Source organism: Prionailurus bengalensis, chromosome D2 (assembly GCF_016509475.1).
Source record: "Prionailurus bengalensis isolate Pbe53 chromosome D2, Fcat_Pben_1.1_paternal_pri, whole genome shotgun sequence".
Lineage (NCBI taxonomy): Eukaryota > Metazoa > Chordata > Mammalia > Carnivora > Felidae > Prionailurus > Prionailurus bengalensis.
The window spans coordinates 49,677,677-49,699,435 of NC_057351.1; the positions used below are offsets into that span (position 1 = coordinate 49,677,677).

The 21,759-nt window shown below is 37.8% G+C and overlaps 1 protein-coding gene across 3 annotated transcripts in view; it reads right to left on the reverse strand.

The window, feature by feature from the left end:
- Nucleotides 1-508: 508 nt before the first annotated feature.
- The window catches only part of BMS1 (BMS1 ribosome biogenesis factor), a 46,637-nt gene continuing 25,386 nt past the window's right edge, over nt 509-21,759 (reverse strand). For 2 of the 3 annotated variants that reach the window (XM_043596937.1, XM_043596938.1), the window contains exons 14-23: nt 11,156-11,229; nt 9,824-9,997; nt 7,095-7,283; nt 6,820-7,000; nt 6,561-6,619; nt 5,686-5,808; nt 4,601-4,748; nt 4,083-4,258; nt 1,867-2,028; nt 509-1,346 (exon numbers count right to left, since the gene is read on the reverse strand). In XM_043596937.1, coding sequence (XP_043452872.1) covers nt 1,116-1,346; nt 1,867-2,028; nt 4,083-4,258; nt 4,601-4,748; nt 5,686-5,808; nt 6,561-6,619; nt 6,820-7,000; nt 7,095-7,283; nt 9,824-9,997; nt 11,156-11,229 — 1,517 coding nt within the window. In that variant the 3' untranslated portion in view covers nt 509-1,115. The remainder of the gene's footprint in view (nt 1,347-1,866; nt 2,029-4,082; nt 4,259-4,600; nt 4,749-5,685; nt 5,809-6,560; nt 6,620-6,819; nt 7,001-7,094; nt 7,284-9,823; nt 9,998-11,155; nt 11,230-21,759) is intronic. The other variant, XM_043596939.1, reaches the window with a different exon arrangement.

Genomic DNA, 21,759 nt, shown 5'->3' on the forward strand with positions numbered 1-21,759 from the left:
AGGTAACAAGTTCCCTACCAGGATATCATTACACGGTTACCTTTGCCAGAAATTAGTTTGTAAGGCACATTATCACATTCAAGTGCTCCCACCTGAGACTGGCAAGCCACCTTGGGTCTTGGGCAGGTAAAGTGTGCTCCACAAGGCAAAGGGAGGAGGCAGAAAGCTCGGCGGCAGCCCCCCTTCTGTCCCCCTATATGCTTTGCTGCCAGGCCACAGTGTATTGGCAGTTATAGAAAAATCGAAGCACATTTAGTGATAGAGCAGGAATTTAATTAATTCATCCCTGCACTTACTGTACTCCTGTAAGATGCCTGGCACCAATAGCATTCGGTTCTGGATACACCATAGTGAGCAGCACAGGTGGTCACCTCAGAAGGGAGTAGTTTAGGGCTTGGATCTCCAGATCCTTATTACACTCTTAAAAATGACTGAAGGACTTCAAAGAGTTTTTCTGCAAGTGGGTTGTATCTATCAATTTTTACCATGTAAGAAATGAAAGCTGAGAAAATTTTAAAATATTTTTTTATTAATTTGTTTTAACAGATCAAAACTAGCCCCATATATGGTAACATAAATTAATAGAAGCAGCTGGATTCTTCTATGTGCAGTCAGGTCAGCCTGTTGCGCTATTACCCATCACATGGCCTCTGGGAAACAGCTGTGCACTGAACCATACACTCCTTTCTAACATTTGAAAGCTGAGTTTTCAAGTTAATATTTTTTCCCCTTTGGAGGACGCATCATGAGGATGGCAGAATCAGCAATTTATCCACAATCATCAAGCATTCATCCCTGATGAAAACTATTAAGCCAAAATTAAGTATTTTAGTAATATTTTTGTAGCACAAAAAATGAAAACTAAGGTAAGAGGAATGTGAAGGAATCTACAAAACCATAAATAATATTGCTTTAAATCTTGACACAACCTAGGCTCTGAGAATGAATGGGCGTCCTATCAGCTGAGTCTCCATTTCTCTTCTCAAAGGCACAGTCTGGGCAACATATCCAACAAAGGGGTCTTCCTTGGGCTCCAGTGCCCAGCTGTCATTTACAGGTACTGTAGTATTTGAAACCATCCACCTCTGCAGATGCAAAGACTATCTGTTTAAAGCTCATTTTGATGGCTCCCCAGACCCCTTCAGGCTGGACTTCTGATTTCTCCTTTCTTTTTGACCCTGAATTCGGAAGAGCTTCTTCCTGAGGTCCTTCTGTCGCTTCAGTTTCTCTTCTTCCTCCTTCTGCTTCACCTTGAAGTGTTCTTTATTGTGCAAATGCCGTTGTTCCTTGGCCTTCTTCATCTTCTGACTGTGCACCGTACTTAGAGCATCCAGCAGTGCAAGGATCTGACAAGGACAAAACCCATGAGCATCAGAATACTCTTACAGCATGCTTTCCTTCTAAGTTTCCAGGGGCCTAAACACCTCAGCTGATGTATCAAAACTAGAAGCAATCCATGATCCAAATGAACATTAACCTAGGAAAAATTTACTCTGAACTAGGACATCATAATTTGCATGGAAGCAGAAATAGGAGCATATCTAGAGCAAAATACTTAAATAACGGCTTTCACCACAAAACCACCTCTGTTAATCACTCTGGATACTATGGACAACTACGATACAGTGATTTGCCAGCTGGATGCTTCCATTACTCCCCCATTAAAATGTGTAAGACACAGCATGACTAAACAAAAGGGAAATGAATTCTGGCCTCTCCTCTAAATTTTGGTGCTAGTGCCTTGAATAAGTCTGGCCCTTACCCTTTCCCAATGAAAAATGAGAATGCAGAAGCACCACATGTGCTACTTGAAAGTGCTATTTTCACATCTAAATGCAAGATGCAGGAAGCCATTATCGACAGTACCTTCCTTTCATGAGGTTCCCGTATGACGGCTGGTCTCCGCCTGTCCTTCGGTATCTTGCCTGCCTTTGCTTGGGTCTTGGGCTTGTTCTTAAATGGCAGGGCCTTCTGCAAGGCTTTTGGAATGTGCAGTGAATTAAAATGTTTCTTTTGCCTCATGATTGGCTGAAAAGAAAAATAAAGACAGTGATGTATCTGAATGATGCTCTATATGCATTTAAAACTTGCCTAAAATCTTCTCAGTGAATTGATTTTTCCATATGATCAGTAACACCAGAGTCTGCTGATCATCAGAAATGAGGATTCAATTGTCTATCAAATATGGATTGCCTCAATGAATGTATACTTCTCTGTTGCAAAACAGAGAAATACATAGAATATATTTATAGTTCTTCCAAAAAAACAACTGTGTCCATGTCTATGGTATGAACTATGGGAATCTCAACAGAGCAGATGAACAGATCCAAAGTTTCTTTTAATGGAAAACCCACGCCTTATTTTGGGGACACTGAGGTAGTTTCTTGTATCTGAAGAAGAATAATCTAGCTGTTCATCTTCACAGTCAACCTCTGTGAATTTAAGGTCATAGTTCTTCCTCCAATCAGCAGCAGCTGAAGTGTCCCCATCCCTGACTGCCATTAAAAAGTTTAACTTTATTCTGTTTCTAATGGAAAGCCAGCTGAGAAAAAGGAGATTAAAATGACACAAAGGCCAAACACCCTCTGCATTCAATTTTTACAGGAGTCTAATTTCTCTGCTTAAATTGAGATGATCAAAATTCTTAGCTGCCTCAAAAATACTAGTAAGTTGAAAGTCGTGCCCTAGGTCTTTACCAAGGCCAACATCAACTATATAGAGAATATTTCTGCCACGTCTTTAAATTTACTATGAAAGACATCATCCATGATAATACTCAATATTCCTCTATTTAGGAACCTAAAATGCTTAGAATGAAGGAACTTGGAGAAGTCACATTCTGAAAAAAAGACTAAGCATCATAAGCTAGACAACAGGTACCACATCCTGTAATGCATTTTAACAGAAATTCACATAACATAATTCAAAACTGTATTATTAACTATTTCATTAAAAAAGTAATGACTGGGAAACTTCTGTTTCTGGCAGAATGGCAGACTGATATCCTGAACTACCCTCTTATTACAAAACAATTAAATACCCAGCATTAAAATAAATCTTTTCAAATGCATTAACGTGTGAAGAAAATAATAAAAGTTCTCCAAGACCAAAATCCAAATGAAATGGGATTTTGACAGGCACTGAGAACTTAAAATAAAAAAAAAATAGTGATGACGCCAACTACTGGCAACTATTGGTGGTGGGAATCTAACCTGGTATGGCTCCAGAATACTACAAGCATCATCCAGTGAAGCTGAACACATGCATACCCTATACCTAGCAATCCTAACCTGGGGGGTCTATGTAAAAGAAATGTGTGCATATGTATATCAAACAAGTCACACGTAAGTATTCAGGGTAGCATTTATAATGGCCCAAAACTGGAAATAATGTCCATCAATGGATAAAACTGACATTGTCACATAATACAATTCTACTTGACAGTAACAAATGAATGCCTGCTATACAAAGAACACGAATGAGTCTTATAAAACCGAATGAAAGAAAACAGGCAAAATAGTTTATGCGGTATTTTATAAAACTCAAAAAACAGGCAGAAATAATTTACCTGTCAGGAGTCAAGATAGTGGCTATCTCTGAGGTAGAGATGGGGTATTGACTAGCAGTCATAAGGGAGGCTTTTGTTGTGCTGGTAATTCTATTGCTTGATCCAGGTGACAGCAATTTTGGGTGTGTTAAAATTCATGAGCCGTATGCTTATGATCTGTGTAGTTTTCTGTATGCATGTTAACACTTCACTACAAAGTTTATTAAAACTTTCAAAAAAAACCCACCCATATTGCTTCAATAACAATTAGCACATTAGTGTTTTTAAAAGTAATACATGTATATGGCAGGAAAAAAACAGTTCAAAAGAGTATACAGTGAAAAGTCTGTCTCCTTTCCAACCCACGAAAACTATTACCACTTTCCTGCATTCTTGCCAAAATACTCTATGAATATACAACATGTTCATTCAAATTTAACATTAGATTTCCTACTTGAAAATTCAAAACATTCAAAAACATTATGTACAAAGCATCTGGATGACCCCCATCTACAGAGCACATGTGTGACCATACCTTATACAAAGAATCCTTGTTGGGCTTTAGTCGGACACCATGGGCAAGCCGGAGTTGACCGGTGGTCCGCATTCCTGACCAGGTGTCTTTCTCACCAACTGGTTTCAACAAAGAAGTCACTGGGTTATAGAAGGCTGGAATGGAGACGGGATACCAAGTCCTCATGAAGACAATATCTGGAAAGAGAGGTAATTTACTTGAACATTTTCAAAAGAAAATTCGTAACGATCCTGTCAAACAAATGAACATTCACCCCAAACTTCTCTAGTTAGTTGCATGGTATTTGAAGAGAGACTTCACCAAGTAAAATTTTAAATATCACAAAACTCTTACTGGGTCTGAATCACATGGCTCCACACACAGCATGACTCAGTACACCGCCTAAGATGCTCCAACTGGGGAGAGCTGGAGCTGATTCCAATTTTCTAAAACCTAAACTACAGCCTTGAATCCACACTGGCTAGAAATCAACAGTGAACGGTAACATGCTGTTATGATTACACCACGATTATATTTACCACTCATCAACAACTTATCCTCAAAGCTGGCCCGGAAAGCTCCTTCTGGAGCCCGAAGTGCTTTCTTGATCTGTCCCCTTATGCCACTGACAGTTCGAATCACAGCACCTTCAAATTTGGCCACTTCCAAAGCAGAATTAAACATTCCCTACAGGTATAAGAAAAAAAAAAAAAAAAACCCACATAACACAAAATCAGATATGTTACTTCCTAGTTTATAAGTAAATCCTTGGTTAAAAAAACAACTCATTTAATGGTGATAAAATAATCAAAATGTATTCTCCCCATTACGAGTGAACTACTACGTCAAAAGGAATACAACTCTATTTCATTTTCCCCAAAATAATATTAAGATTCTACTGTAGGTTCATTAGCATGCTCATCACTGATATCTCTGTAGAAGAAAAGATCAAAAAGATATGTACTAGACTGAACAGCCCTAGATAGCCTCTGCTGTCATCTCACAGGGCTGGACTGCAGCTCATATCCTATGACTTAGGTGCACGTGCTCAGGAAATAATGAGTGTTGGATAAATGCTGGTGATATTATTACTTTATATAAAGAATATTTTATGATCTTAACACTGTATTTTTAATGGAAACACCCTACTAATAAAATTTTCAATAAATGCCACTCAAACCACCCTCCCACGTTACACTGCAGAACAGAGCATCCATTTCTCTGTATCCCTGGCCAACAAGTATTTTACAAAATACTTGGTCTATTTTTCTACCGAGCTATTTAACAAACCTATGATTTTCCCCTTTTCTTAACACAAAACAAAAGGACAGGAAACAAAACCCAGTGAATGAGATTATATATTTTCACTATTAGCTCTGTCACAGTCTCACATGGAATAAGGAATAGCCTCAATTAGTAAATATCTCTGTTAACTTGATCTTAAACTTTTCTGAGCATACTTAAGTAACAGAAACCAATATAAAGAAGTAAACCAATATCAAAGACCAAGTTTATAAAAGATTTCAATACTCTTTTGAATGCATCAGACTGTATTTTTAGAGGTATTTCATTCCTTCTTTCACAAAATATACATTCATAAACGTCAATATACAGATATACGGACCTTAATGAATGATGTATTCTTGAAAATTTTATATGGAAAACCAGTTAGCTTTAATTTCTTCACAATTTTTATGGATTTATCCAGATCAAGGACAACTCCTGTGGCAGCTATCCGGAAATCAGGCTGGGAAGAACCCCCAAAATTTGAATACAGGAGCAACATCAAGGAGAAAAACTACAATTCTATGATGCAATAAATTACCATAGTGCATTTCACTTACAATCAACTAAGAACAAGAAAGAATATGTGAACATGCAAAGCAATTATTTTAGCAAAAACAATGTGAAACTATAATACATGTAATAAGCCAAACTAATGATGATGTCTTGAATATTCTCCAGAGGGTGATTTCATAATCACGTAATTTCACAACAATGACTGATTCAGAATGGAAAGCAATATGAAAATCTGGTTACAATGTTTAAGAAATTAAATTTTAGACCACCAGGGCAGATTCCATCTGCTCATTGTTCAATTTTTATGTCAAACTGGGCCGATAAAACCTACTCTGATTGATCAAACGAAGACTGTGTGAACATACTCTGCTAAACAAGCAGTACCAAGGGGTAGTCTTATGTCTACCTGGCATCCGGTATATCCCTAGAGCCGAGTACAATGCTTAGTACATGGTGAGCACCACTTAAATATTTTTAGAAAAATAAGTCCAAAAAATGCATACAAATATAAAATGTTACCTCTCCCTTCTCCATTCCCACACCTTACTTAAAAAGACACAGGAAAACTAAAAGCAAAGAGAAGCTTACTATAAATACTAAAAACATGTCACTTGCAACTTAAAGTTTCATGTACATATTCCATATTTAAGATATATTGCTCAAACATAATCTGGAAAATAAAACATTCAAGATATTTACCATTATGCCACTAACAGACTGTACTGCCAAGAACCCAGTTCCCTGTGGAGTAATAGGACCTTAAAGAAAATAGAAAAAAAAAAAAAAAATACAGTGAATCACAAATTTTGGATTCTATTTTAAATATGTACTCCAATCCAAAAAAAAGAGAAAGAAAAATCTTATGAATTGAGATTTAATGGAGAAAAGCAAAACTATAACGATAACGAGTAAACGGTTTAAATCAATCTACAAGCAGGTTATTCTAGTAGCGTATTACCCCAAAAAGTTGCTCCACAATGCATGTGCTGTGGAGTGTACTTTAGAAGCCTCTGTCTCCCATTGTGGTCTTCGATGTAATAGAGTGGAATGGTCTGAAACCTCCTCCACCCCACAGAGAAAATGATTGGATCTCGGGACTTGAGGATTTTCTTATACCAACGATGTTTCTTCAGACGCATCTGAGGGGAGAAGAGATTTCAATTTCAATAAGATTATTGGTGGAAGTACATCCAAAGAACCCCAATTGTCAAGCATGCAGCAAAGGGTACCTACCTGTACATATCCGACATTGCCTTCGCTATTGCCCAAACCACCCAAAATCATTGGGTAATGGGGGTCAAAGTTAAGCACAAATTCACAGGGGACATTTTCTATCTCAATTCGAACATACATCCCAGGTCGAAAACCCTCATATTGAACTCTGGCTTCATCATCTTGATCTTCAAATTCTGCTCGATTAAGCTATATATGGGGGGGGGGGGGGGGGGGGAGGACAATAAAAAAAAACACATAGCTGTTATCTTAATAAATGTAAGGTTAACATTTTTAAGACAAGCAATTTCTCAATAGAGGAACATGGACAGAATCATTTACACTTTATCCTTATTAAAAATAACATCCACTCTTATCTTTACGGTTTGTTTTCTTCTTTGCTACTCCAAGCACAGCAAATGCAAACAACTCTGAAAGCAGCCCTTCATGCTGGTCAGCGAACACTCTTAACTTCTTTCTTTTCTTACTCTGCAAACAATTGTTTCACACTTTTCCTTTCTTTGAATATCCAGTATCTCCTCCCTCATTCTCACTCTCAGCTGCTGTTTCTTAATTCACTCAGGATCTAAGTAGTCTAAAAGAACTTCCACAGTCAACTCCTCTACCAGGGTTTACACCCCCATTCAGCCTTTCATTATAGCTTGTTATTATTATATCTATAACTTATTATATTACTGAAATTAATTAAAATTAAAAACTTTAAATTCAGTCTCCCGGTCACAATAGTCACATTGCAAGTGATCAGTATCAACACGTGGCTCGTGGCTACAATGCAAGACAGCACAGATATACATTTCCATTATCACAGAAAGTTCTACTGGGCAGCCGTTATAGCTTATTTATCTGTGCCTCTATTCAATGCCAAACTTCACTTGCAATACTAGCTATCATTCATTTTTATTCCAACAGGTCTTGCCTGTTATTTCTCCCGTCTTAACACCTTCTTTTGACTCTTTCTCCAACTATTGCCCCATTTCTCTGCTTCTCTCTGAAGTAAAATGGCCCCAAATTTTTCTATAGTCATGGCCTCCAGCCTCTGCTCCCATTCTTTTGAATCCTCCCCAAACTGGTCTTTAACCCACACTCCATAACAATGCTTACCAAAATCATGTAAGGCCTCCACATTCCCAACCCAGTTGTCAATCCTGTCTTCATCACAGTTAACACATCAGCAGGATTTAAGATAATGTATCCCTCTTTCCACAGCAGTTTCCAGCATACCTCATGTTCTCTTAGATGTCTTCTATCTCCTGAGCGCTGCTCAATCCCACTGCTGCTTCCTCCTCTCCAGCTGGCCTCTTACAATGGAGCAGCCACTGTCAGTGCCCGTCCTCTCTCCTGTCTCCATGCTCACTCCTCAGGTCATCCCATCCATTTTATGGCTTTAAGTAGCATCTAGATGCTAAGGGCTGTACATCTGAGTCCCTGGCCCCAACCTCTTTCCAGAGCTCCTCACTGACTACTTGATGCTCCACTTGTCTGCGACAGATCTCAAACCAAACAGCTCTAAACTTCACCTTCCTGGACAAACCTGCACCAACTAGAGGCTTTCCTATCTTACTGACAACTCGACTCCCAGTAAGTCATCCTTGTTTCCTCTCACACACCCCACACTCAATCTACCTTTAATCCACCTTTCAAAAGTATACCCAGAATTTGACTCTTTTTCCTCCATGCCACACACCGCCCCACCCCACAGTGTGAGTCACCTTAATCTTACTGAACTCTTGCCACAGCAATGCTTTCAAAGGTAAGCAGGTCACACATATCTCTCCTCTGTTCAAAACCCCCATTGATCCCCATTTCACTCAGCATAAAAAATTCAAAGTCCTTTACAATGGCCTACAAGATTCTAGGTGATTTTAAGTAATAAATGAATTGAAGCAAAGACTTCAGAACTAGCTTTACATGACTTAGTTACTTCTATCAAAGGTCAATACAGACTTGGAACCTACACATTAATGGCTAACCAGGAGGTACCTGAATAGATGAAGGCCTAGGTTGGGGAAAGCCTGCTGACCACATTTTTACAAATCACATTATTTAACCTGTATAAGATGTATTAGGGTATATTCTAGCTTAAAGGCACTCTTGGTACCCCCCCACCCTTGTCAAAGCGCAATTCAAACATTTGCCATCACCTGCACACACATCTTTGTGTGTCCTTCAGAGTGAGTTCATCAGCTCAGTCTGTTTAGCATAGCAGGTAGGAGGGCCAGATTATCTCCTTCTCAGCATTCCATATGCTCCCTTTGTCTCCACATCTGACCTGACACTTGAAATATCCTGTGAACTCTGCCCAAGGTGAGTATTTAGCTTCCCTGGAGAGCATTGGTACATGCATAAGACTGGTATGTACAAGAATCACCTGCCCATTCAAATTATTTAATTATGGTTCCAGGGAGCAGTAATCAGAATGCTACAGCAATGCTTGTATTTAAATAAATAAATCACTACACTATGAGATCCTCAACAGTTGCAGCCTATCTTAGCCATTTTTGCTACCTCAATGCTTGGTACAAAATAGACACTGGTATCTTTCTGGTCCATTTGTGACTGAAGAAACTATCAGATGATCACATGAATAAACACTCATCTGCAGCTTGACCCAAGAGTCCAAACAGGAGGCACAGAAGCAGGTCAGGGAGTAGAGACCTAAACAAAATTACATATTCACAATACTGTACTATAGCCTTGAAATGAAGCTGATAAGAACCAAGTTTTCTTACCTGTGCTTGTTTATGCATTTCTCCTTTAAGATCATCAAAATATGTGCTTTCTCCTTCATCATATTCTGCATCAAACATCTCCTTCAATTTTCTCTTTTTATCCAAATGCTTTTTCTTGGCACTTTCCTCTGCATTGGGGTCAATTTCTTCCTTAACTTCTTCTACATCTTCAATCTTAAATTTCCATAAGAGAAACAGTTGTAAAAGTTTGTGGAGATCTTTTCTTTAAACATTAAAGCAGATTTTTAAAGTTCTTTTTTTTTATGTTTATTTTATTTCTTTTGAGAGGGAGAGAGAGAGAGAGAGAGAGAGAGAGAGAGAGAGAGAGAGAACAAGCAGGAGAGGCAGAGACAGAGGGAGAGAGCGGGTCCCAAGCAGGCTCCACAGTCAGCACATAGCCAGCACGAACCATGAGATCATGACCTTGGCTGAAATCAAGAGTCAGATGCTTAACCAACTGAGCCCTTCAGGCGCCCCAGATTTTTAAAGTTCTATCCGAGCTGCAAAAATCTTGGTTGTGGTCATCATGAAAACAAAACAAAAAAACAAAACAAAACAAAACAAAACAAAACAAAACAAAACAAAACACAGACCTTGGCTCTAAAAAACATGTACTGCTACAAGAGGCATTTAGGCATCTGCAGCACAATAAACTGTCACTCCTTCATCTGGCTGGAATGCCAAATATAAATAAAAATAACAAGTATTCCCACCCAGATGCTCCCCAGAAATTGTTCTAAAGAAATATTGGGGAGAATAGGGATTTAATTATTTTAAATGGTACTTAAATTTAAGAAGAAGAGAATGATGGCAAAAGGAATGGTAGAGAGAGAGACAGTGACTTGGGAGATAAACTTCTATGACTGAAGAATTATAATGATAACAAGAGGTAGTAGGTGTCACCCAAAAGATCAAGAATAACTAACAACTTTGATCTATTCACAACCTCCATATTTTTAGGAAGGAATCCATCCACTCTGTAATCTACACAGATAGTAAGTAAGATGTGCATTTCTTTTTAATGATATATTTTTTTAAACGTTTATTTATTTTTGAGACAGAGAGAGACAGAGCATGAACGGGGGAGGGGCAGAGAGAGAGGGAGACACAGAATCGGAAGCAGGCTCCAGGCTCTGAGCCATCAGCCCAGAGCCTGATGCGGGGCTCGAACTCACGGACCGTGAGATCGTGACCTGAGCTGAAGTCAGACACTTAACCGACTGAGCCACCCAGGCGCCCCAAGATGTGCATTTCTTAATATGGGCCTCTCTCAGAACATAATGACCACAGATCAAGGACCATAATTCACAGCCAGCCACGGCAAAGTCATACCTGAGTATCTGGGCCTGGTTTTCCCTTGTGTACATCCCCTGTTTCCAGGTCTTCAAAGTCACCATAGAGCTCTTCTGGGAAAAGAATATCCAAATAAATCCTCTGTGAATAGGGCCAGCAAGTGACACTCTAGCATTACCACATGCACTGTGCACTCTGAAGCCCAAACCTCAATTTTACCCTTCTTATTGCTACACACCCCAGGAGAATCCTATACATACATAGCCTTCTTCTTCTTGTTAAATTATCAGTATTTCATTACCTGTTTAAATTTTTTTTTAATGTTTATTTTTGAGAGAGAGACAGAGAGACAGAGCTTGAGTAGGGAAGGGCCAGAGAGAGACTGAGACACAGAATCTGAAGCAGGCTCCAGGCTCCAAGCTGTCAGCACAGAGCCTGACATGGGGCTCAAACTCACGAACTGTGAGATCATGAACTGAGCTGAAGTCGGACACTTAACCGACTGAGCCACCCAGGCACCACTTTCATCACCTGTTTAGATGAAGCAAATGGACACCCGCATTTCCTTACTTTACTTCAATAGCTCACTTAACCAAGAGCGATCTTTCTAACACACGTGATAAACACTCTGTAGCAGAGATGTACACAGAGACGCGTGGATTACCCTGCAGGTGAGTCCCCAAGACCAACAGTAACCCAAAAGTGACATGAAAAAAACATGGCTTGATTAATAAATCCCACATGGGAAAAAGAGTCTGAAAGTAAGATCAACACAGCACAATGAGTGACATATCTAGGAAAAGTCTCAGATTACATAAAATACAGCCTTTAGAGTAAGACTGGTAGCTAAAACAGTGCCAAACCACATGAAAAGCTCATTAATTCATTCATCCTTTTGTTTTCGGAACTCTAAGTTTAGCTCTGGGTCCTATCCTTAAAAGAAAAAGATACTGAAACTCCTTCAGGAAGCAGTATTTAGATAAAACATTTTCATATAAAAAAGAGGCAAAGAACCAAAGAGCCAAGGAAAATACAATAGATGAGAAGATTCCATTTGTAATAAAAACAAAAAAAGGATAAAATACTTAGTAATGAGCCTAAAGAGAAATGTGCTGGAACTTTATTTTAAAAATTTAAAAAAGCGTTAATATGCTACCAAGGAACACATGGAATAACATTAGCTAACACTTTCAAGTGCTGTATATACCAGGCACTACTCTAACTGTTTTACATGTCTTAACTACATTCTTCAACATGACCTAATTAAGTAGGTGTTATTAATGTTATCTACTAAACAAATATAGATTACCATATATTTGAAAAAGATGACTCAATATCAGGAAGCTGTCAATTCTCCCTTCACCAGTTATAATAAAAACCACAACCAAGAAAAAGACCACTTATGGAATGGGAGAAGATATTTGCAAATGACATATCCAATAAAGGGTTAGTATCCAAAATATATAAAGAACTTATACAACTCAACACCCAAGAAAACAAATAATCCAATTAAACGTGGGCAGAAGATATGAATAGACATTTCTACAAAGACAAACAGATGGCCAAAAGACACATGAAATGATGCTCAATATCACTTATCATCAGGGAAATGCAAATCAAAAACCACAATATCACCCTACACCTGTCAGAATGGCTAAAATCAACAACACAAGAAACAAGTGTTGGTGGGGATGTATAAAAAAAGGAACCTCTTGCACTGTTGGTGGGAATGCAAGCTAGAAAGACAACATGGAGGTTCCTCAAAAAATTTAAAATAGAACTACCATATGATCCAGTAACCATACTACTGGGTATTTACCCAAAGAATATGAAAATACTAATTCAAAAGGAATATGCATCCCTTTGTTTATTGTAGCATTATTTACAACAGCCAAGTTATGGAAGCAGCCCAAGTGCCTATCAATAGATGTTTATAAAGAAGATGTGGTATAAATATACAACAGAATATTATTCAGCCATAAAAAAGAATGAAATATTGCCATATGTAACAACATGAATGAATCTAGAGAGCACAATGCTAAGTGAAACAAGTCAGAGAAAGGCAAATACCATATGATTTCACTCATATGTGAAATTTAGGAAACAAAACAAATGAATAAAGGGGGAAAAAGAGACAAACCAAAAGCCAGACTCTTAACTAGAGAGAACAAATAGATGGTTACCAGAGGGGAGGTGAGTGGGAGGTAAGTGAAAAGGGTGAAGGAGATTAAGTGCATACTTACCATGGTGAGCACTGAATAATATACAGAATTGTTGAATCACTACATTGTACACCCGAAACTAATATAACACTGTATGTTAACCATACTGGAATTAAAATGCAAACAAAACAAAATACCACCAAGGATTTCTGGTCTGGAAAAGATAGTATAGACATTTTCTTCTGTTCCTCCCAACTAAGTATAACCAACTCCAGAAATAACACAAGAGCCTAAGGAAAACCAAAGTACTCTGAAAGGTAGAAAGAAACAGAGAGCTGGCGAGGGTCCCCAGGACCAGAGGAATGACATAATGACCAGTAGCTCACTACACCCACAGAAAGGCAACTCAGAGCCACTGTTTCCCAACCTCCAAGCTAGCAACCGAAGGTAGACCAGATAGACTCATTTCCTACCCCAGACAAATTTGGATCTCAGCAACACTGGACAAACGAGGCAGCACTGGCAAAGAAGTGCTTTGAGAGCCCCACTAACAATAAGTGATGAGAAGTGTTCACCTTCCCTGAAGAGCTTGAATCTCCTTTCCTCCACACCAAGATACACTAGGTGGCCAAGGGCTATTGGCAAAGGGACATTCTGCCAGGCCTGAGACTCTCCTCCCTCATCTAAAAACAACGTGTGCCCAGGCAGGACCAGCAAAGATCCTCCTACAGCAAGCAAACTTGCCCCACAAGCCAAGACAACCTTCCCCTACCTAGCCAAACCAGGGGGCCCAGACTGAGGAAGCTCCTCTGTCCTCTCAAACAGCACCTGCAGAGAGACCAATGGCATAAGATAAACTAAGCAGATCAAAATAGCACCACAAAGGCTCTAAAATCAAATTGTCATTAGAACCACAGTCCACAAAGTACACCAGGACCTGCGCACTAAACCCAAACGGATGACTGCCTGCCAAAATAAAAAAATTACACAGGACCAAGTGTCTCCTAACGTAATAACCTAAATGTGCAGGACACAATAGAAAATCACTTTGTCATACCCAAAACTGGGAAAATTATAAGTATAATGTGAAAAGACAACTAACTGACTGACACCAACACTAAAATGAATCAGATGTTGAAACTATCTAAAATCTTACAGAAGCCATTACAAAAATGCTTCATCAAGCAACTACAAATCTTATGGCAACAACCCCAAAACTGAAAATCTCAGCAAAGAAACTGAAGAACCAAACAAATTATAGAACTGAAAAATGCAATGAAAGAAATTTAAAAGCTTGCTAGATGGGATCAATAGTAAGAGTGGAGATGACCGAGGACAGAACCAGAGAACCTGAGGCTAGATCAACAGAATTCACCTAGTCTGAACAACATAGAGGGAAATAACCAAAAAACAAATGAATAGAGCCTCACGGACCTGTCGGACAGAAACAAAAGATCCACCACTTATGAGATCTCACAAGGATACTGGGGTTGAAAGAAATAATGATTGAAGCTTCTCAAATTTGGTAAGAGACATAAACTTACAGATTCAAGAAGCTGAGAAAATTTCAAACAGAGTAAATCCAATGACATCTATACCAAACTTCTGAAAACGGAAAGCAAAGATAAAATCTCGAGAGCAGCTAGAAAGAAATGACAGATTACCTATAGAGGCACACCATCAAAGTGACAGTGCTTTTCTCCTCTGAAATCATGAAGGCCAGAGGAAGTGGTACAATATTTTTTATGTGCTGAAGAAAAGAACGCTTTGCTATGAATTCTACATCCAGTGAAACTACCCTTCTGAAATAGAAGGGGAAAAGACATTCTCAGATGGAGAACTACAGGAATTTATCACCAGCAGACCTCCCTTGAAAAATGGCTGAAGAAAGTTCTTAAACAGTAAGGAAATTATAAAAGGAGAAATCTGGGACCATCAGGAAAAAAAGAAAAAACAAACAACAGAAATAAAGATACATACAACAAACTAGCCTTCTTATGAGTTTTTAAAATCATATTCAATGATTGAAAAAAAATTATAACATTAATATTCAAGCCAATAATATTTAAATGTAGGAAAGATAAAGGGACCTAAATGGAAAAAAGGTTTCCATATATTACCCAAAATGGTAAAATGTTGGCACTAGTAGGCTACTATATTACAATGAGCAACCACTACAAAAACTATACAAAAAGATACTCTCAAAAACACTGAAAACATATCAAGATAGAGGGAAGAAAATGAAAACAGAAGAAAAACAGAAAAAAATAGAAAAACTAAAGCCAGAGTAAACAAACAACAAAATCAGGGCACCTGGGTGGTATAGTCAGTTGAACGTCCGACTTTTGATTTTGGCTCAGGCCGTGATCCCAGGGTTGTGGGATCCAGCCCTATACAGAGGCTCCACACTCACTGTGGAGCCTGCTTGAAATTCTCTCTCTCCCTCTGCCCCTCTCCCCGACTCGCATGCTCTCTCTCAAGAAAAAAAATGAAATATCAGACTTAAGCAATTACATACCAGTAAGTACCTTAAATGTAAATGGCATAATGTACCAATCAAAATACAAATACAGAGAGGACAGAAACACATAAAACTATTATATATGCTATTTACAAGAAATTCCTTTCAGATTTAACGACCCAAGTAAGCTGAAAATAATGGAGAAAGATATACCATGCAACTCATCTTTTAAAAAAAGCAAGAATGGTTATATTAATATGTCATAAAATAAACTTCGGAGCAAAGAAGAGGATCAGGGCCAAAGAAGGACTTAACTGAACTGTAAGACCTAAAATTTCATGTGCTGCCTTGACATCTTTGAGCCTCACAGGGTCTCAAAGACTTAGCTGTGAGCAGGCCTGCCAGCCATGTTCCTGCCCTACAAGAAAGGCTCCCCACCCTGTTAGTTCTTTTTCAGTTGGACCACCTGCACCCTACCTACTCCTCAACCTAATACATTTCACTTCACCTCTCTGCCAGCCCACGAATTTATTCAAACACATTAATTACATCACCTCAAGGGAACCAATCGTCATCCTATGCTATTTAGGTGCAAAGCCTGCCTCCCAAAGCCCCCTGGTTGTTCAATCCCTGTGTGGCATGCAGTGTTCTCTTCCCTCAGGCTGTGAGCATATGTGACTGATAAACTGTTGTCAATCACATCTGTCCACTGTCAGGTGCTGTGTGTTTGGCCTTCTCCATAACCCTAGAGTGGGAATCTCTCCCTCACCAATGGGGTAAATAGGAGGTGACCATAATACATAGCAATAAAAGGATCAATCTACCAGAAAGACATAATAATGATGTGTGTGCATCAAACAGAACCTCAAATATAAAAAGCAAAAATTGATAGAGCTGCAAGAGATAGCTAAGTCCAGAATTATACTTGGAAACTTCAACATCCTCCTCTCAGCAACTGATAAAACTAGTCAGAAAATCACCAAAGATGGAGCACCTGGGTGGCTCAGTCAATTAAGTGTCTGACTTTGGCTCAGGTCATGATCTTGTGATTTGAGACTTCGAGCCCCACATTGGGCTCTCTGCTGTCAGTGCAGAGCCCACTTCAGATCCTCTGTCTTCCTCTCTCTCTGGTCTTCCCACACTCACTCTCTCTCCCTCTCTCTCTCAAAAACAAACTTTTAAAAAATCACCAAAGATATAGAAAACTTAAACAATACAACCAACCTAACAGAATCTGTCATATATAGAACACTATACCCAACAATTTTTAAAGTCCCCACAGAACATCTACCAACACAGGGCACGGTCTGGGTAATAAAGTGAATCTAAACAAATGTAAAAGATTTGAAATCGTAAGGGGATGTTCTTATAATATAATGTAATTAAATTGAAAATCAGTAACAGAAAGACAAGAAAATTTCTAAACATTTTGTAGTTAAATAACACACTAAATAATGCACGAGTCAAAGAGAAGTCTCAAAGGAAATTCATGAAAACGAAAATACAACATAAGAAAATTTGGGCAAAACAATTAAGCAATGCTGAGAGAGTAATTTACAGCACTAAATGCTCACAGCAGAAATGAGAAAAGGTCTTACACCAATAATCTAAGCAGACTGAAAAGTACAAAATAACCTAACACAAGCAAAGAACAGAAATAATAAAGATATGAGCAGAAACCAACAAAATTAAAAACCAGAACACAGATATGAAACCAAAAGCTGATTATTTGAAAAAAAAGATCAACAAAATTAATAAACCTTACTGACAAAGAAAAAGGAGGACACAAATCACCAGTATCAAGAATGAAATGGGGGCATGTGGGTGGCTCAGTCAGTCAGCTAAACATCCAACTGGCAATTTCGGCTCAGGTCATGATCTCACAGTTTGTGAGTTCAAGCCCCATGTCGGGCTCCACACTGGCAATGCAGAGCCTACTTGGGATTCTCTGTCTCCCTCTCTCACTGCCCCTCCCCTGCCCGTGCTCACTTGCTCTCTCAAAATAAATAAACACACTTAAAACAAACAAACAAACAAACAAAAAAAACAGAACAAAATGGGATTATCACAACAGATTCTGCAGCTATTGAAAGGTTATTGGATGAACACTAGGATTACTACCCACTCATAATACCCAAGCTAGCTTCTTGGAGAAGGCACTTAATGAAACTTCCACTTCCCCAAAGCCTTCGAAATTCCTTGAAAACCAGATAGCAAAATTTGGACAAGATGGAATAAACTAAATTATTTAAAGTATCCTATAACTATTAATGAAATAAAATTTGTCATTATAACTGCCAAGAAAGAAATCTCCAGGCCCTGACCTTTTCACTACAGATTACACCAAATACTTAAAATTACATTCTAATTCTATACAATCTCTCCCAGGAAATAGAAAATTGGGAATACTTTGCAACTCATTTTATGAAGCCAGTATTATTCCAATACCCAAACTAAATGAAGATGGTACCAAAAAAAAAAAAAAAAAAAAACACCCCAAAAACAAAAAACCAACAACACTATAGACCAGTATTTCATAAACTTAGATGCAAAATCCCTTCACAAAATACTATCAAATAGGGGCGCCTGGGTGGCTCAGTCGGTTAAGCGTCTGACTTCGGCTCAGGTCACGATCTCGCAGTCCGTGAGTTCGAGCCCCGCATCAGGCTCTGGGATGATGGCTCAGAGCCTGGAGCCTGCTTCCCATTCTGGGTCTCCCTCTCTCTCTGCCCCTCCCCCGTTCATGCTCTGTCTCTCTCTGTCCCAAAAATAAATAAACGTTAAAAAAAAAAAATACTATCAAATAAAGTTCAAAAACATATACAAAGAATTATATATTGGGGTGCCTGGGTGGCTTAGTTAGGGGTCTGACTTCAGTTCACGTCATGATCTCATGGTTTGTGGGTTTGAGCCCCATGTCGGGCTTGATGTGGACTCAGAGCCTGGAGCCTGATTCGAGTTCTGCATCTCCCTCTTTCTCTGCCCTTCCCCTGCTTGTGCCTTTTTCTCTCTCTCTCAAAAATAAATATAAATAAATAAACCTTAAAAAAAAAAAAAAAGAATTATATATCATGACCAAGTGGGATTTATTCCAGTATGCAAAGCTGGTTCAAAATTCAAAACCTGGGGCACCTGGGTGGCTCAGTCAGTTAAGTGTCCAACTTTTGGTTTTAGCTCTGGTCATGATCCCGGTTTGTGAGTTTGAGCCCTGAGTCAGGCTCCGTGCTGGTAGTGTACAGCCTGCTTGGGATTCTCTCTCTCCCTCTCAAAATAAGCAAATAATCTTAAAAAATTCAAAAATTAATCAATGTAATTTACTGTATCAAAATTCATACATGAAAAAAATTCATATATAAATAAAATTCGTATGATCATATCAATTGACACTGAAAGGCATTTGAAAAAATTTACTACCCATTCATAATTAAAAAAAAAAAGAAAAAGCACCTCCCCGTATATGAGGAATAGAGAGAAATGGAACACATAAAGAGCATCTAGAGAAAAAACAAACTAACATCATACATAACAGTGAAAACCATTGGGAAAAAGGCAGAATTTCCTCTTAGCACTAATCCTAGTCATTACATATAAAAAAATTAAAAATAAATATAAATATATTTAATATACATATAATTATAATTGCACTGCTGGTATTTACCAAAAAAAATATAGAAACACTAATTCAAAAGGTACACGCACCCCATGTTTATTGCAGCGTTATCTACAATAGCCAAATTATAAAAGCAGCCCAAGTGTCCACTGACAGATAAATGGATAAAGAAAATATATGTGTATATATATATATGTGTATATATATACATATATATATATATACACATATACACACATACATACACACACACACACAATGGAATATTATTCAGCCATCAAAAGAATGAAATCTTGCCATCTGCAACAACATAGATGGATCTAGAGAGTACAATACTAAATGAAGTAAGTCAGAGGAAGATAAATATGATTTCACTCATATGTGGAATTTAAGAAACAAAACAAACAAGTAAAGGAAAAAAGAGAGACAAACCAAGAAACAGACTCTTAGTGATAGAGAACAAACAGATAGTTACCAGAGGTGAGGTAACTAGGGGGAGAGGGATTAAAGAGTACACTTACTATGATAAATAAATAAACAAACAAAATGATTATTAATAAACAAAAATAAACGGCACACAGGTTGAAAAGAAACAAATGATACTGTCCCTATTTGTAGATAACACAATTGTCTATGCAGAAAATCCCAAGCAATCTACAACAACAAAAATCCTCTCACAACTAATAAGTGAGTTCAGCAAAATAAGATAAGCACACAAAAATCAATCAAAATTAAATAATAAAGTATAAACTTATCAAAATATATGCATTATCAGGATGCTGAAAATTACAAAATACTTATGAAGGAAATTAAAGACAAATAAATGGAGAGACATACCATGCTCCTGGATTACAATACTCAAAATAGTAAAGATTCTCCCCAGTTAATCTATAGGTTTAATGCAATTCCTATCAAAATCCCAGCAGGTTTTCTGTAGACACAGACAAGATTATAAAATTTATACACAAAGTCACAGGCCCAAGGATAAACCAATCTTGAAAAAGAAGAATAAAGTGAGAGGAATCATTCTACCCACTATTAATGTTTACTACATAATCACAGTAACCAAGATACGCGTGGTATGGGTGGAAGGACTGCACATGAATCAATGGAACCCACAAATAAACCAACCCAAAGATGCTCAACTAATTTTTTTACAAAGGTGCAAAAGCAAATAAATGAAAGAAAAAATGCTGGAGGAATATACACCTCAGGCAAAAACATAACCTTTAACCTAAACCTCACACTTTATAAAGAAATCAAGATAGATCACTATCATAAATGGAAAAGAACAGTTTAAAACTTTTGGAAAACATAGGCACCTGGGTAGCTCAGTCAGTTAAGCTTCTGACTCTTGATTTCAGCTCAGGCCACGGTCTTATGGTTTTGTGAGTTTGAGCCCTGCGTTGGCTCTGTGCACTGACCACACGCAGTCTGCTTGGGACTCTCCCTCTCCTCCCTTTCTCTCTGTCCCTTTCCTGTTCACGCTCTCTCTCTGTCTCTCTCAAAATGAATAAACAAGCTTAAAAAAAAAATAGGAGAAAAGCTTCAGGATTTAGGAATAGAAAATAATTCCTGGACTTGACATTATTCCTAAAAGTGAAAAAATGATAAACTAGACCTCATCAAAATTAAAAAGTTTTGCTCTGTGAAAGGAACTATATTAAGAAAATGAAAAGATAAGCTACACACTAGGAGAAAACATCTGCAAACCACATATCCAATAATGGAATAAAATACATAAAGAACTCTCAATATTCAACAGTAAAAAAAAAAAAAAAAAAAAAAATCCAGTAAGAAAAAGGGCAAAAGACATCCACAAATATTTTGTAAAAGAATACATTGCAAATTATAAAATGCAGCAAAAATGGCAAAATGCTCAACATCATTAGCCATCAGGGAAATATAAAATGAAACCACAGTGAAATATCACTATCAGATTAGCTAAAATAAATAATATGACACTGAATACTGGCAAGGACGTGAAGAAACTGGGTCATTCATATATTGCTGGTGGAAATACAAAACAGCCCAACTACTCTGGCAGTTTCCTATAAAGCTAAGTATGCAATTACCATACAGCCCAGCAACTATATTCTTAGGCATTCATCCCAGAAAAATAGGAAGTTTATATTTATATAAAAATCTGTACACAAACGTTCATAGCAGTTCAATTCTCAAAAGTCAAAAACTAGAAACAACCCAGATGTACTTCAGTGGGTGAATGGTTAAACAAACTGCTACATCCTTATCAGGGAATATTACTCTGCAATAAAAAGGAATGAACTACAGTCACATGGAACAACTTGGATGGACCTCTCTAGGAACTATGATGAAAAGGAAAAAAAAAATCAATCATAAAAAGTTACATATTCTATGATTCTATTTAACATTCTTAAAAATTATAAAA